This window comes from Amblyomma maculatum, chromosome 4 (genome assembly GCF_055883805.1).
Source record: "Amblyomma maculatum isolate TAMU_Amacu chromosome 4, ASM5588380v1, whole genome shotgun sequence".
Taxonomy (NCBI): Eukaryota; Metazoa; Arthropoda; class Arachnida; order Ixodida; family Ixodidae; genus Amblyomma; species Amblyomma maculatum.
This window is the reverse complement of record NC_139347.1, coordinates 57,039,116-57,057,002: the sequence shown is the minus strand read 5'-3', so window position 1 is coordinate 57,057,002 and position 17,887 is coordinate 57,039,116. Positions and strand designations below refer to the sequence as shown.

General features: G+C 42.2%; 1 protein-coding gene across 1 annotated transcript; it reads left to right on the top strand.

Moving 5' to 3' along the window:
- Positions 1-68: 68 nt before the first annotated feature.
- Positions 69-17,541, top strand: Tango11 (transport and golgi organization 11). Its single transcript, XM_084601605.1, has 4 exons — positions 69-205; positions 2,892-3,119; positions 7,763-8,009; positions 13,481-17,541. Exons 2-4 carry the CDS (start codon positions 2,894-2,896, stop codon positions 13,683-13,685), a joined length of 678 nt encoding a protein of 225 aa, XP_084457731.1. The 5' UTR covers positions 69-205; positions 2,892-2,893; the 3' UTR covers positions 13,686-17,541.
- The last annotated feature ends 346 nt before the right edge of the window (positions 17,542-17,887 follow it).

Sequence of the window (17,887 nt, the reverse complement as noted above, 5' to 3'; positions counted from 1 at the left end):
AAGCACTTGAATTGCGGAACACAGCAACAAAAGTCTGAACAGCTGGCCTTGCAACCATGCATGGAGGAACAAGGTGCCCAAGGCATACCCAAGGCCTCGGCAACCGTCAGATGTTTCCAAGCCAATCCAAGACAAGCTTTTTTTGTTTGCTCCTTCATTAGTCGGTTGTGTTCATGTGAACGTGAAACAACACACCGACACTAAGGTAAGTCACTTTCTAAGCGATATTGCCACTTAGCGAAGTGTTAAGCATGTGTGTATCTGATGAAAAAACACACGATACGAAGCATGAGTCTGCTGCTCTTGAGACGCACTGTAGCGATGACCGTTCGCAGACGTTTTTCACCCTTTCGAACTTGAAAATTGTCTCCTCGCGCCTACACTGATCACTCGAGGAACTTCACTGTCTAATTAAATGTTCTAGCATATTTATTTTTGTTTTCATTCAGCGATATAACATATGTTGCTCTATAAAAGCCTAGTTTATGCGGGTAAGGTAATGCACTAATTTATTAATGTGCCGATCAATGTGTACCCACCGAGCAAGGTTTTGCTTCCGGGCTGCAGTATGACACAACCTGGCTCCTCTACTTTTTGTGTCAAGTGCAGTGTCGTCTTGGTAATGAAAGGCATCGATCGGCGATGGCTGCCCACGCATACCGATGTGTTGAAAAAGCTGTTCACTTCGATTTGGCAGGCAGTAGCGCGTGCTTATCGGTCATAGCGCATCACCTTAGAATAAAGAACTGCATGACCTTTGACGCCGTATCGCGTATGGTGCCGCTTGCCGTTGCCTGAAGCTGAGTGCTAGTGGCCCGGGTTTTTGACAAGTACTGTGTTGTAATAAAGCAGCTCTGTCATGAGCAGCAAAGCTACAACCCGTGACCAACCACCTGGCGAGCGAGTGCCGATAACACATCTTATAACTCGAACAGTCACGTTACAGAAGGAACAGTTTAGCTGACATAATCACGCATTCTACTGTCGCAGTTACAGTAGAAGGGAACTGAGTATAACTAATATATTTCGCATGGTGTGATAGGAGCGTATTAAGTGAGGTTTGCTTCTCTCCATATATAGAAGCATGGAAACAGGTGTATATTTGCACAGAGCCCCTCCTCACTATCTGTAAGCCCGTGCAATAGCACTTTTTCTGCTCTGAATCCTCAGCCATTTCCTTTAAATAAAGGTTGTGCAGATTAACAACCTGTCCCTTTGCAAGCTAGTGCACATAGGTGAAACTTTACTGCATGTAGCATTCATGTGCCTAGATTACTTATGAACAGTGGCGACGAAAAAAAGAGGCGAGTTCACAAAGATCAGTGCATAAGCAGAGCAATCTCGTGTGCCCCCTCGGCATTATCTATGGAAGCAAAAAAGAAAGGAAGAATGTGAAAAAAAAAAAAAAGGTTTTTTTTTAGGGGGGACGTTTATTGCATATCATTGCCACGCATTGACATCTATGCGTTATACTGAATAATGTAATGGTTGTGATAATACCCTGGGTGTTATGGCCTTAATTACATGGTCGTAGATCATGTGAGTGCTCAGAACCCATTCTTGAGTGTGTGCTGGCCTACCTGGGTAATTTTTCAGTTACAACATGATATGCTGCTGCTGTATACCACATAAGAAGTGCCCTGTATGCCAGCATCAGATAGTCCAAATTACTGGAGCCTCCACTATGCTGTCCCTCATAGCCAATGTTGATTTGGGATGTTAAACCCCATACACGGTACCATACCATACCTAGGGAGGTTAAAATTAATTCAGAGGCCTCCATTGTGGCATCCTTCATGGTCCATGTATCTCTTCCGGACGTTACATCCCACAGATCACAGTTCTGTTGATTCATAAAGATAGAAGGAAAATCAAAACTGTGTCAGCCAATCTGAGCATTGAGCAGGTAGCTTTTGGTGAAAAACTGCTATGTAGGTGGCACTTCTGCTGAAAGACGAAAATGAAATGTCTTTTACCTTTTTCATTCTTGTGCTCAGCTATAAGACAGAGCATGGGAAATAGCGCAGCTGTGAGAACAGCTGTGCATTGACAAAAGGGAAATGCAACAATGCCAATTTGGCAAGTAGGCTTGCACACAGACTACAAGTGCATTATTATAGTCATAGACTATGCATTTATTATTTTTTCTTCCTAGGTCTGTTGCGGCTGTGCTCAGATGTTTTATGCCTGAAGGCACAAGCATAGATGTCTACTTTTTCTTTTTCTATCTCACCACAGAATGTGCGCTCATAATGCAGCTACCTTTGTTTATTGCTTTTTTTCAGTGAGTGGTTGGGACAGCATGAATGTTTCATGACACAGGTGTTGACGATTTTGTGTTATAGGCTCAGCACCGCACACTTGTGTGTGGTCAGAGCATTACGCAATGATTATCTGATCTGCTTTGTCTGTTCCAGGATAAGCCAATGGCTAAGGAATAGGTAGACAAACATAAGGATGGAAGAGCTGTTTTTTTTTTTTCTTTGTGCTGAGGGAGTGAAAATTCTTGGAGCAGATCCCAAGTTGAAAAAAGGTGCTTGATTTAGGCAGCCATCCTGTCGTTCAACCAGTTTCAAGTTTCGTGTTCAACCTGTGCTATGCTTTTTTTTTTTTTTTTTTTTTTTTGGAGGCCAAAAGAGTTCAGTTGGAGTGTCACAAAAAAGAAATTAACTTTCATTTCATTGCATATGTCAAACGGATTTGCATTGTATTGATAATTTCTGGCAATTGTTGCTAGCAAAAAAACCTTGAAAGTGCCTTTGAGCTTTTAAGTGCTTCTTAGTGGATATCATGCTCCTTGCTTTGAATATGAGTGGCTGTATACTAGTGCTGCCATGTGCCAGCTTCCCACCAGTACTTGAGTAACATATTGTGCATCTTTGTCTCTGCAGTCATGTCGAGCAACCCAAGCCCAGCGCACCATCGGTTCTCCGGGGACTTTGATGCTTTTTATGATCCAGACTTCACAGCTGAGATTAGCAACAAGATGCGCGTCCCACACCGCATCAGCGTCATCGGGCGCGATGACGATGAGAAGGACATTGACACGCTGCTTGCCAGGGACAAGCTGAATGAACGGACACTTGCCATGCATGTGCCTGATCGGATCCTGGTGCGAGGTCAGTACTCTTTAGAACTCTTTGGAACACCTCATTAAACAGCTTTGCCAAGAGTGCCATTGGGTGTTCTGATGAATTCTTGTGGTAACAATTTGCAGTCATGGTGGTTCATAAAGGGGCTGTAGTGGCATTGGTACTGTTCAGCAATGACTTCACTCACACACTGTTCAGTCTTTCTACATTGGCTAAAGTACAGCTGATCATGAGTGAAGTTGTTCACCAGAATTTATTGGGGAAACTCTGCCTTAAAGGGTCTGAACACTTAAAAAAAAAACATGCCGCGAGTTTATAGTGGTAACGAAAAGGTCTCGCCTCATAGAGCATAAACTGAGCACTGCAGTATCCAAAAAGCGAGCAAGGATTTATGATTTTAATTTTGGTATCAAAAATTGCATAAAACAAATTAAAGTGGCCTCTTGCGGCAAAATGCTGTCATTATCACTGTTATGCGTCCCATGACCACATGTCTGGAAAATATCACTGATTTTCTCAAACACACAGTGTTTTTTTTTTTCTTTCGGGAGAGCTCGTCATGTTTATTATAATTTTCACTGTCCCAAATGCGCCCTTCAATGAAAAAACGTTCATTTCACATTACCTATGATGTGCCTTCCTTCCCTTGGAATCCAATTTGTTACCCTTAGCGACCATCGGTTATCCTCTCTTGGCACTACATGCCCTGCCCATGCCCACTTCATCTTCTATGTTTCCACTGAAATGTCATTAACTCAAGTTATTTCTCTGACCCACTCTACACGCTTCCTTTCCTATAATGTTACAGCTGCCATTTTCCGTTACATACCTCTTTTCATTTTCCTCAACCTAATTAGAACCCTTTTCGTTAGCCTCTATATTTCAGCCTTATAGGTGAGTGCTGGTAAGATAAGGTTAGGTGAAGAGGTAAGCTAAGCGTAGCAGGGGGCGGAAGGAAGTTAGGTGGGTGGATGAGGTCAAGAAGTTCGCAGAGGTCAAGTGGATGCTGCTAGCACAGGACCAGGTTAATTGGAGCACTCCGAAGACCTCTGGCGCTGCGTAGTTACGCACAAACACAGCACACACACAAGAAATTAAAGCAAGACGTCCACACCGATGATGTGCTCACTACCAACTGGCTGTTATTTGTGATACGAAGAACAAGAAAGCATCACAAGAAGCGTAAGGGTACAATAAGAAGAAGAAAACGGAAGATTCAGAAAAAAATGCAAAGAAAAAATTCTGAAGGAAAAATAAAACAAAAATAATGGCAGATTGTGTCTATCTTGTCATAATGTCCGAGCAAAGCAGTATCACTTCCTTTCTGTTGAGCGCTACCGATGGAACACTCGCGCATTCCCCTTCTTCCCCTGAAATCATCTTGAATGCTTCGATAATTTGTCTTTTAAAACTGTCTTTTGCGCCAGCCAGCACCTTAGTTTCGGTGCTTCGTTTGGACAATATGACAAGATAGATGCAATTTGCCATTATTTTCGTTTTATTTTTCCTTCAAAATTTTTTCTTCGCATTTTTTCTGAATCTTCTTTTTTTCTTTTTTTTATTGTACCCTTACATTTTTTGTGATGCTTTCTTCTTCTTTGTATCACAAATAAGAGCCAGTTGGTAGTGAGTTCATCATCGGTGTGAATGTCTGGCTTTAATCTCGTGTGTGTGTTTTGTGTTTGTGTGTAACTATGCAGCGCCAGAGGTTTTCGGAGTCGTCTAACCAGCTAGCCCGCACGCAAGTAGTACTACTAATTGGAGGAGTATGGGAGAGGCCTTCAACTTGCATTGGGTATAGTCTGGCTGATGATGATAATATGTTGTATGCACCAGAAAAATACTTCATGATCACCGGTTTAAAGTAAAAGCTGGTGTCATCTAGCCTTTGGTATTCATCTCTGAGAATCTCTTTTGACAGCAGTTCAACTGCAAAATCTATTTGCAATGGTAACACTTTTTTTTTCATTTATTAGCCCTTTATAAATTAAAAAATCTCCATTATCAAATAAGGTAGCAGCTATGTTGGTAGACTGCAGAAATATTTATACAGGACAAACTCGATTTTCTTCAATAAGGGACACTGTGGACTAATGGTTAGCAAGCTTATATCAACAGCCTGTAGTATTCCAATGACAATAAGACCACTTTCAGCAAAAATTATGCTTTTATATGCTGTAAACATAAAAAAGAAAAAAAAAAGAAAACTTAGTATAGGTGTCACCTTGACTGGCCAATTGCAGAACCAAACTGCATGCATAGACACTGAATTTCAGTTACAAATTTCATTTGCTTCAAAGCAACCTTCTTGATTTAGGGCTGGAGAAATTTGAGGTTAAATTTCCTCATTCACAAACGCGTGTTTAGCTGCCGGACCAGTGTTACCATTTCCGGAAAGGGTCAGAGAATAAATTTTTTTTCCAGTTTAGTAATTTCATGAAGCTGTCTTTTATTTACCTTTAAAGTGGAAGCAAACAAATTAATGCCGGACCAGTGTTACCATTTCCGGAAAGGGTCAGAGAATAAATTTTTTTTCCAGTTTAGTAATTTCATGAAGCTGTCTTTTATTTACCTTTAAAGTGGAAGCAAACAAATTAAAGGATGATCAATGGGCTGCTCCAGCTGATATGCATAGCACTAGATTTTCATTCCCATTTGCATGGCACGGCATATCACACACGTTTCATTGCATCCGCCACTGTGGCGTGCTTAGTCTTCTTTGTAATTCTTCACTCTTGCATGCTCTGGCTTTCCCCTCGATAGTAGGATCTTCAGTTTGTCACTAATGCACTCTTCGCTAGCACTGCTGTTCAGCTCACCAGGCCTCTCACACATCTTCAATGCTTTGATCTCCACTTGTTGAAGGTCTCACTTATATGAAACCTACTAAAAAGTACTGCACAGAGCTTTTAAACTATGAATGGAAACTCACTCACAGTAACTTCAGTGGAAGAGAGGCATCTGGTCACCTTCCTGCCTCTCCCTTGTCTCCACACTTTTGCCTGCCAGCATGGCCAATGGTTCTTGGAGGGTTCAGACAACACTCAATGCCAGACGAGTTTTTCCAACTGAGACATCTAACGCTAATATGTTTTAACATTAACTTTAATTTAAAGGTAATGTAAGGGTACAGTGGTAGACTCCCACCAGAAAATTTGTTTGTCTTGCCATAAGTGCCCCTGAAAAGATATACGCCTTGCCATGTGTATCCATACATATGTATATTACATGGAAGCAGGGAATAAAATAGCCTTTCAAACAAAGGTGTGGTATAGTCTATGTTGTTCAACATCTCAAAGCTACTCAGGCCATGACGGATGCCTAGTGAAGGAAAAAGAGATGTGTGCAAGTGCATGGTCTTGTCCATATGCTAGGGCAACATTTTCTTGTTTTCAATTTTAATATCTTGAGGATGGCCTTGGCATTTTGCATTTGAAACCGACAGTATTCAGCTTTCTGCATGATATATTAGTATATATATATATATATATAAAATCAAATTCCTAAAGACAGAATCCTTTAATATTAATGTGGTAAAGGTGCTTGTTGTTGTAGGAGTTCACTTTATTTTTTATATTTTCTTTGTATAACCGTACCAGTATGTTTGCAGTGTTCATGCTAGGTCAAGTTCGCATGCTGGTTCATTAGGTTCACGTTCTATGGTTTTCTTCTTACTCTTGCAATGACCATTTCTTTATCTCTTGAATCAATAGTGTTGCCTAACACCTTGCTGCTTGAAATGGCCAGTTCGCAAGACTTCTTTCTTTACAGTCTAAATATTGCATGTTCTAACTGTAGTCATCTACTTCAATGGAAAGAGAATTTGTTTTTACATACAAATAAAAAAAAAAAGCCTAAAGAGGCGATGTTTAAACAATGTGAACCATAGCACGAACCCACGCAAGGCTGCAGAATGATTTCGTTTGGAACATTGATATTTTCCCACACTGTTAACCCTGGAATTAATTTTTATAAATGTATTTATTGTTAAGGAGTTAAGTAAAACCAAGTCCACATTCGCATAATCCGGAAAAGACAGTTTCTTTTCTTGGACATGGTCAAATCAAGGCAGCGGTACCTGTCGATGGCTGGAGTATAGCATGTGCAGTTTTGTAGCCTCAGTTGACTGAGTCAAAAAGTTTCTAATATAAGTAGATAAACAGCTAAATTATAGATTCGTTGTACCAGCAGCTGCAATTTCTTCCCCTGCCGAGGCTGCTGTCCTTCAGAATTTGTGATTCTAGTTTGAATCACTGTACTGGAAAGGGTTAAGACACGCAGCTGTGGTGGCTTACCTTTACATACTTGTTATGATAAGAATATTGTTGTAAGACTACTTTATCTGAGAGCTGTTCTTTCTAAAGATAACCGCGAAGGTTACAGGCCTCACAAAAATAACCTTTGTTGTGAGGTAGCCAACAGCCATCAAAATTAAGGAAAGCATATAGGGAAAAAGAAGACACTCCTGTACGCTTTTCTTGATGCCAGTGATCGTTATTCTTTTGTATACGTATCCTGCTCCATTGTGAGAAAGGCAAACCTAACTTCTGGTGCATACTCACAATATATTTCTGTGGTCTATGAATTGCGCACAAGATGCAGGGGCGCTCTTGTTGCTTCAGGTGTTGTTGGCAGTCATGCACATTTAGCCATTCTCCACCTTGGTACAGGGGGCAACCAGCACATAGAGGGCAAGGACCTTCTGCCCGAGGCACGCTTGGAGCAGTCACTGGATCTGCAACAAGAGCCCATTATGCTGTCCACGCCTCCACGCACCCTGACCCTAGATGTGCACGCCTACCCTGCTGTTGATGCAGAGGATGAGGCCGGGGACAGTGCCAAGCCCACACTGAAGGTTCGCCGCAAGACAACGCTCAGCAAGCTGCACAATGGGGATGTCAGCTTCTTCAATGGCGGGTGAGGGAATGCTTCAATGAACATTATTTATAGCCCTACTTCATCGGGAGTGAACTACATCATTTTTTGTTTGTTTGTTTTCGTGAGTAGGGTTTTTCCGAATTAAATTATGCTGGTCTGTGCAAGTTGGTAAGGCTGTTGTCTTGATCTTAATCTCTCATAGTTAAGTAAATCATACTTAAGTGCAGTTCTTAATTTTAATTTTACATGGAGCCACTTTGCAGTAAGTATGGCATAACCACAGTGCATAGCAAGTGCTGCTGTCTGCTGTCACTCCTGTGCTCTTGCCTACACCTTTTTGTTCTTTATTATTTTTAGGCATTGATAGAAAACTATCATCATGTAGACTGCACGGCAATCAATCCTTCTCAGCCAACTATTGATGTCTGAATGCTGCACGCAAAGTTCACTAACCTGCAGCATAACCAGTGGTCCTCTGCTTTATGCTTCTTGACTTCTTCCATTTCAGGATAACCTGATGGTAGGCTTGCACCCGCTGTTGTTTACACTTTTTGGACGAGTCAGTGGCTGTGGCATTGCGCTGATACTTTGTTCAACGTAACCATTTTCTTGCCCTCGTTTCCCCTTGCTTTGTTCCTCTGTTGGCCTGGTTATACTGGGAAAGCCTCGAGGTCAGGGTACATAGAGATCATCATCAGCATTGCAGTCTTTGACAGTGTCTTTTTAATATGATTATTTTTGCTGAATGTAACTGTCCAGTTCTCCAGTCATGTTTTGGTAATGAATGCAGTGCTAGCTTGTAATTGGCCGCTGCCTCAACACTAAGTTAGCCACATGTGATGCAATGCGTGCACATTTTGGTCCGGATGGCATGCAGCATGTGTGCACGTTGCAAATGCGAGTAGAGCAAGACGAGTGTTATCGGCACGGAAATTAAAATAGGTGTCATATAGTCCTTGTTCAGGACAAATTACAATCTTTCTCCCTGATGACAAGGCTAAAGGCAGTTTCCCACGAGATGAGACCGGTGACCTTAGGAATGTCAACAGCAGAGCAGCATGTACATGTTGAACACAGCTTTACTTCTAAAGTTAACTGGAGAAAGTTAAGAAAAGAAGGGCAAAAAAGAAACAAAAAACAAAGTGTACAGTCTACACTTATGTGAAGAAGCCAGCTATGGCCCCAAGACATTCTAACGTGCGCTGTTGCGTGCTAACTAATGTGTTTCCTAGATACTTGCACGTGTGGTGGTACTACATCTTCAGTGGCCATTACAGAGGGTAATTTTTCTAAATACATTTTGTCACTCATGGCTGCTTGTAACACAGGTACTTTCCAGTGGTTTCTGTGCTGACTGCCTTTGCAAAGGCACTACTACTGTTAAGCTTAGAAGAGCTGATTTGTAAGCTTAATGACAAGAGCCAGTAACTATTTTCGAGGTTCAACCCAGAAAGATCCCATCAAACTCATGTTGCCCTTGCCACCACTAGCAATTTTGTTTCTTTGCAAACAGCCAGGAAGATGCTCTGAATGGTTAAAATATGTGCCGTTGGTTATTGTGAGTATTAGCAGCTGTGTTGCATGCTGTATAGAGAAGTTTATTCTGTAAGTCGAAACAGTTACCCAGTCCTTCATGAAGTAGACCAGGCTGCATTAGTTGACTGTATGACTGCACATGTGTGTGTGTGTGTGTGTGTGTGTGTGTGTGTGTGTGTGTGTGTGTGTGTGTGTGTGTGTGTGTGTGTGTGTGTGTGTGTGTGTGTGTGTGTGTGTGTGTGTGTGTGTGTGTGTGTGTGTGTGTGTGTGTGTGTGCGTGCGTGCGTGCGTGCGTGCGTGCGTGCGTGCGCCTATTTTTTTTCTTGCCCACGTACGAGGTCGGGTGCATAGTTGCTGCTGCATTCAACTAGCAGTAGTCCTAGTGTGGCAGTTTACTTACTATGCATCAAGGCCATCAGGGGGACATACTTTTTCTGACAAGTTGGTCAATGGTAATGAAGCGATGCCTTGGGCTTTGATGTGCGCCTGAATGGAGGACTGCTGACAAATTTCTACCATGCAAGGTTTTTTAACATCACCAAGACTACATGTATGAATACCTTTGCATTTCACCTCCATCAAACTGCAGCCAAATGCCACAGCCACTGAGTCACTATGATGCATGTATGTGTTGCCCACAGTGTGGTCATTTTATAGCCTCTAATTTGACACAGAATTATTATTCCCCAAACCTTTCTCAGTTCTTGCTTCTCCCCTTTAGACAGGAGCTGCTGCCGGGCCTTTTATGAGCATATTCATCTTTGTTGTCAAACATAACCTGTTGGCACAGGCAGACAACTGAAGTACTTTTGTTTTGGCTAAAACGCAGCTGGCAATCAAACACCATAGATTTAAGTTAGCTGCTCACATCATTGTGTATTGTATTGCTTTGAAGGTGCACTAAGTATTTTTTATGTCCCTACGACTGCACATAACCACTGTATGTGCTCTGGAGCTTTTAAGCGAAATCTCACAACCGTACTAATGTCATGTTCAAAAGGGAACAAAAAAAACATGCCATATGACAATTTAGCATAGTTAGGGTGCACCCGGTGATACAGGTGCACAGGGCTTTCTTGCTGAGAACTTGACAGTCCAGACACAATCATGGATAAGTGTTGCCCTCATACCTTCATAAATCCTTGCTAAAACTATTAAAATCATTATGGGATTACCAGTATGAAACAGTAGAGTGCCAGAAAGGCATGGGAAGTGTAGGGTTTACAACCAATCAATATCCAGTGTGCCCATCAGTGCTATGAGTAGAGACCGGATTTTAGGCAAATGCCTATTTTTTTTTTTCAGCCCATCTTAGGCACTCCATTTTTATATATGAGCATGAATTTCGGGTTGACAGTATGTTTCTTGCTAGTTTTATAGTGCCTATAATTGCCTATTTTGAGCGTCGGTGCTTAGATATGCGGCATTCGTGTCTAAACATGCCCTATTCTGCCTAAAATAGGAGTACAAGAGGGCTGTCAAGACAACAGAGGCCCTGCCTCGCCGCTTCGCCGCAGCCAGATTCAATCAGCCGGCCTTGCAGGCAGCGTGGTCGCACCATGAATGATGAAGAGGAAAGCGGAGATGGGTTACAGTGAAGTAGCCAGGAAATTTTGCACCAAGAATTTGCATGGTCGCCACATTCGACTCAAAATAAGGGCGTAAAAACATGTAGGCATTAGAGCCACAAAAGAAGCTGAGTAGCTCACACTCCCACACTTTCAGAGAATTTGATGCCCTATTGGAAATATGTCTATCCCATTATTTTCCAGCATCAATCTGGTGTTATCACAAAGAGCTATATATTTCGAGTTCGGGATAGTAACAGCTCTTGTTTTATTTGTATTAACTTTTATAAATTTGTTTTCCATCCATTGACTCAAGCAATCCAAAAACTGGTCCTGATATAACATTTCTTTTTTACGGCGTCTCTTGCTATGAGTGCAGTAAGATCGTCAGCAAGCACTACGAAACTCACTGGAAGGAGTGTACAATATAAATCATTACTACTATAATAAACAGGAGAGGGCATAAAATTCATCCATACGGCACGTCAGGTGTGTTTTTTCACCGGACAGGTTACAGTTGTGGCCCGCGCTATGATGTCTTAGCAATGCATCAAGTATGAGCGTAACGCCTCAGGTACCAAAGTAGCCAAGTTTCTGCATTAAAAAGGTTATGGTTGAACAATTGAAGCGCTTTTGAAAAATCTGTAAATTACAAGGGACACCTGTTTGTTGTAGAATGCGTTTGTTAAAATTTTATTTTGTTGGAGTAGTGCTGTTTCATTAGATCTTTTTTGTCTCAAGCCAAAATGGCATTCGAAGAGGACTGAGTACTTTCACAAAAACCGATTGATTCTTGGGTAGATATTCTTTCTGTGTCTTCTCGGGCTTCACAAGCGTGTCTCTTGCACCTCTGCCCTAGCTTCAGGTTTCCTTGTCATCTTGGGTTCTTTCTGTGTGCCTGTGCAGCCGTCATCAGCACGTCACCTCCGTATTCCAGTTCGTCGACCCTTCTTCGCCACTGGTTTTCGGACAAAAGTGGCTTAAGTTTGCAACATTGTTAGCAAATTAAGCGAGGTCACTCACCATTAGACTACAGCCCGAATTGCAGGAAGCGTTCCACCATCCGCATCATAATTAATTTTCAAACCAACGTCTTTATACTTGTTTTACTGTAGTTTGGTGAGGTAACATACCAAAGTAGTAGATATTCCTCATCCAGCAAAAAAAAAAAATAATTGTCACTTCATCATTCATGACGAACTTGGCTATTTTATAAGCACGCTAACACTTCTCCTACCACCAGCATCCACGGGATACCAACCACAATCACGCGCTTCCCGCAGAGCGCGACCTGCAAAGTTGCCAGCCAAGCAGAAAAGGCCACAGACGCCCCTCCCCCTGGGGGAGATTTTTGACAGCTCACAAAAAGCCCCTCATCCCCGAAGGCCCCCAAGAAGCTGTTTCCAGTGGCCGAAGTTGGCTCATAATAACGGCTTGAGGGGCTAGTTAGTGCTGCATAATACCCAGAAATGTGGCGCAACAAACGCAAACACAAACGAAGAGACACAACACACGCGCTTACTACGAACTGTAATAACGATCTGAAAACACTTCCTCTTCACCACTCCTCTTCTTCTACACTCAAGTACATCTTCTCACCTTCCTCTTCTTTGCCAAGGGGATATTGGCACTTTCTTCCTCGCAGAACATGAACATCGTCCAAGCATGGCAGTCACCAATTCTACACTGTCTTGCTTCTCCACACCTCTGCTTTGCCCAGAAACTCATACCTTGCTGGACAGTCACATAGTCACACACTAATAATCACCACCACACATGAACAGTAGGACATGTCCATCCACAACACATCCTCAAGTACATGGACTTCGTGGCTTCGTAGACGTTGGCAGGTTAAAGTTTTTTTCAATACATAGGGACTTCACAAGTGATGTGTTGTGGATAGACATGTCCTACTGTACATGTGTGGTGGTGGTTATTAGTGTGTGACTATGTGACTATGTGGTGATCTTTGTGACTGTCCAGCAAGGTATGAGTTTCTGGGCAAAGCAGAGGTGTGGAGAAGTAAGACAGTGTAGAATTGGTGACTGCCATGCTTGAACGATGTTTATGTTCTGCGAGGAAGAAAGTGCCAATATCCTCTTGGCAAAGAAGAGGAAGATGAGAAGATGTACTTGAGTGTAGAAGAAGAGGAGTGGTGAAGAGGAAGTGTTTTCAGATCGTTATTACAGTTGGTAGTGTGCGCGTGTGTTGTCTCTCTTTGCTTGTGTTTGTTTGTTGCGCCACATTTCTGGATATTATGAAGTTGGCTCATATTTACAGCATCCCGGTCAAGAGGGGTAGAGTTCCCCTTTGTGTGAATACTACTTTACTTTCGGCATTGCGATCATGAAAAAAGAGGGTGCTTACAATCGAATAAATATGGCATATATCCACTTTTGCACATAGGTCAGTACCAACCACTCCTCCCGGGCCACTGTGTGTGGAGGACGAGGTGCTGGCATTGAGAAAGCAGATCCGCAACGTCAGCCGACGCCTCATCATCGTCGAACAAGAGAACCAGCAACGGCAACAGCGGGAGATTGTCCTCTACTCAGTCGGCGTCCTCTACTTCCTCCTCAAGGGACTCATGTGGCTAAATCGGCACTGGTGAAGGTCACAGAGCCCCGACAACGATGGCGGCACGTGGGATATGCTGCACATAGTGCCGACTCTTCTGCGTGAGATGCAGAAAATTTGGCCGCTGTGGGCGGCAACAAATTGTTGTGGCAAACACATGCCCCCACCGCGTAAAGTGCACTACAGAAACTGAAAGTAGCTGCAACAAATTCTACCAGCTGTCACATGGAACTTAGTTGAAAGCTTCAGCCATTGTAACCTTTGGTGTCCGTTCCATGTGAAGAGCGAAAAATTTAGGTGCGTTGGGTAGTGCCTGCTGTCTTGTCATGTGAGAGTAAGCACTTGGGATGTAGCAACAGGGGACCTTGTTTGTTGTTTCTTGTGTGTAGCTAAAAATTTATTCACAGCAGGCAGAAGTGACTGTTCCGCATGAGACAGAAAAATTAAGCTGCAGTGCGCGATGTTGATCCTCTCATGCACTGTACAGAAGCTTTGAGCTGCAAGTGTACAGCGAATGCATGAACTGCATAGCACGGACCGCATTTGAGCATGTTACAGGAAAAGAAATTGTAAGCATATGCGAGTAACTGTGTACAATAAATTATGACATTCCTCACGACTGCATCTGTGAACTGTGGATGAGTTTTACTCTACAGCTGCTGAGGTTTGAACTGTTAAATTCAAATATTAAAAGGAAAAAGCTTCATTGTCACATGGTGAAGTGTTTTATGCACTTCCTTGTCTCCTTGTAAGAAAAGGAAGAGTGTCATTGCAAGTCACCGATGGCCTGCTTGAGTTTTGTCTTCTCCTTACTACAATCGATCTCAGATATATCAAACTGAAAGGGGATTGTAAAATAGATATATTAATGATTTGATATATAAAACACGGCAGCAGATGAGCTTGTTTGTAACCCAGAAGCATAAATATGGTGCACCTAGGCTAGCAACACGCTTCGTGCAGCGACGTCCTGTCCACTGGCATTCTGGTATGTTGATAGGCCTAGCTCACTTCACATCGAAGCTACAACAGACGTTGCTTTGGGAGAAGCTACTGAAGATTACAAGAAGCTTAATTCTGTTGTCGCACACTATAGACAAATTAATATATCAAGTAAAATTGGTGTACAGTCTATTTCTATGTCATCTTCAGCAGCGAAGCAAGCCTCGTGAGCATGACTTCACCGCATGACATACAGCACCCCGAACACCGGCGTCCCTGCATGACAACAGTGCTGCAGCGAAAATAAACACTCCAGGCTAATGACCCTGCGCAGCCAGTCCATGTTACCGCTCAAAAAATTACTGTGGGAGAGCCATGAGGAAAATTTTCACCTGTAGGGGACAGCACATAGCTCTATATGTCGAATGTTTCGGACAATGGTAATTCAATGAACACAAAGACCACTGCTATAGTTTTCCATGGGATTTCCAATGGGGACTTCTCACCATTTGATATAAGCAATACTTTGATATATCTGAGTTCGATACATCTAGGATTGACCTTATTATTGCTGTCAATAACTATTTCGTTGGTGTATGTTATTTTTTGTTTTAGTTGCATGCTGAGGTTTTACATGAGGAAAAAAAAAATGAAAGCTTTGTACAATTCCAGGCATAGACCCAAAGTCGCAGTGGCATACTGCCTAGTCACTGTTGTTTGCCTCTTTTTTTGCTTTTGGTACACGATGGCCTTAGTTGCCTATGTGCCATAAAACCCAATACACGTGCGCAAATTTTCTCTCTTTTATTCAATTTTTGTAGACCTTCAGTGCCACTCTCGATGCATTCACTTATTGAGTTTTGATTTCAAGTGGCAAAGCACTCCTTGTTTATTGCTTTACTATTTTTAATTCTGTTAAATGCCTTCTTGTTTTGAAGCATGTGCTCAGTTTCTTTGGTCTTGCAGTACAGTATGTTCGCATGCTAGCTGTTTAAGCAACACAGGATTGCAGTTTATGTTGAGCAGTATTTTATACCGATTTGTTTATACAGTCTTCAGTGTTAACGTTTACACCACAATAGCTAAGCTGTGCTCAAAAATTAGTAAGCCTTGTCAACAGGTTTACGAGTCTATTTATTGCTCCTGTTTCATACACAGGGTGCAGTCAAAACATCTTACATTATACTTGTGGGCCATGTTCTTTAGAGACCTCTGTAGCTTTGCCACGCCATTAGCACACAATCTCCATTTTGTTGGCCCACCTGAAGGGGTTCTTGTACATATGCACGTATATTTGTTCCTGTCTTGCCTGTGAACGGGTGTGTGTTTGGAGAGAAGTTATCTCAAGTTTAGAGCCAGAAAACATCTTTAAATATTCATTGCCCAGTGATTGACCGTGGGCAGATTCTTCATGTGCTAGGTGAGCAGCAGCCGCAAACAAATGGAATAACTGCTGCATATGGAGCAACCCACTACTCTCATTTCACAGGTCAAAGTGATCATGGCATATAGCAATATTAGCTTAACTTGCGCTGTGTCCTCCAGAATGCATAATAAAAGAATGCTGGTTTTACTTTCTTATCGACATCTATGCAACTTTAGTCACTTTTGCAATAGTAATAACGATCAGCCTCATTGAACTTGCAGACTGTCGCAAAAAATCGATGGTTGGATTTGCAGCCTGCCACCCTTGTAGCTTTTTGTCTGCATCTTGTGCAAGAAGGTGGCATTGGGTTATTGTTTGCTTTTTGAGTCCAAGCCAGCACTAACTAGCTGATAAACCACCTGACAAAATACCTCCCTGCTTTAACACGTGACTGGCTATGTACAATTCCATCTAATCTTCAACTATGCTGCAGCTTCTTCCTTTGAATTAAGCTGCACAGTTGATGCAACAGGTGGCTTTGGAGCTAGTGAAGCCAGTCCTGAAAGGTAGCATCCATCAAAGCAGAAATTGTTGTAACTGTGCAAAACTTCCATAACATTGAATTTTCTTGAACAAGGCAACTGCCAGTGTTACTTCACTAAGTTTTGTTGCACATGCAGCCTGAATTCATTAGCACCTTTTGAAAGCCACAGGTTTTTTCCGTAAGGCTACGATTAAGAATCCCTGGTTGTGGGCTTTCAGTTAAGCAGCAGTGGGCTATGACTACGAATCTTAAACTGTCATGTAGTGCAGAAAAATAACCTGCATTTTATCATACACCTGTTCCACTCGCTATCTCACCCCAGTAATGCAGCCTGTCAGTAGTATGCATCCTCTGCATTGTCATCGTTGAAAAAGATCACATTGAGAATGATGCACATTTATACTTTAGTTTTTGTGGTGCCGTAGTAGCAGTAAGCATTTTGCAAACAAAACGACTGACCTTAGCAGCAAATTTGTTCCTCAACAGTCACAACTGGTGGGCTTTGCAACAAGGGCAGATCAGAAATACTGCAAGCTTTTCATGCAGCTCTACTGCCTTTCACTGTATGTTCCGCCTAAATGCTGTCGATTGAGATATGACTGTGAAGAAGTTGCCTAAACTTTGCACACTTAGCTTGCGTCCCCCCCCACCCCCACCCCCGGCCAGGATTTGTGGTACAGGTATCAGCATGAAATGTCAGCCACCGCCTTGGTACAGTCACAATCGATATGAAGATCGGTTTTGTGTCACTAAGCCAAGATCAATTGTCTTGGCAACTGATTGAGAGATCAAAGTGATTGTCTTCATATACAGATTCTGACAACACAGTAAAGAGATTTCTCATACAATCACACTGGTGTTTCTTGCCACTGGCAACACTGTCGTGATAACGCATCTACAAAGTGTTAGTGGATGATAGCTTCTCTCTTGTATGTATACATTACACTTATTTCCTTAGCCTGCTGGACAGATACACGCTGCTTTGTTTATTTAGTAATGCCAGTGCAGTGATCAATAAAGCGAGCATATTTTAATTCATTGGGATTTCTTGCATTTCATGGTTTTTCTGTCTTGTCTTGTCAGTCTTTCACACGCACAATAACCTTCTAAGATAGTACTTGCCACGGGGGAAAGCAAGTTAGTTTTTCACATAAGACTTGCATTATTTAGCGCAAAACTTTAAAAGTAAGTGATATCAATTTCACTCAATTCAGAAGGCAATGAAACAACCTACTTGAGGAACCTCAACTTGGTACAAACATATATTTTTCCAATGCCATGAATATAATGGGTAGTAAGAGTAGGTGAACAATTGTAGACACATACCTACTAGCAATCTAGTCTTTGTGAAGAAGACAACAATCATCCCCGACAGTGTGCGTTA

What these genes read in the sequence shown, in the direction of transcription:
- Tango11 (XM_084601605.1), top strand. Translation starts at nt 2,894, where the DNA reads ATGTCGAGCAACCCAAGCCCAGCGCACCATCGGTTCTCCGGGGACTTT. An exon ending in TGATCGGATCCTGGTGCGAG is followed by an intron (nt 3,120 to 7,762) that starts GTCAGTACTCTT and finishes ACCTTGGTACAG; the next exon opens with GGGGCAACCAGCACATAGAG. An exon ending in GTCAGCTTCTTCAATGGCGG is followed by an intron (nt 8,010 to 13,480) that starts GTGAGGGAATGC and finishes TTTTGCACATAG; the next exon opens with GTCAGTACCAACCACTCCTC.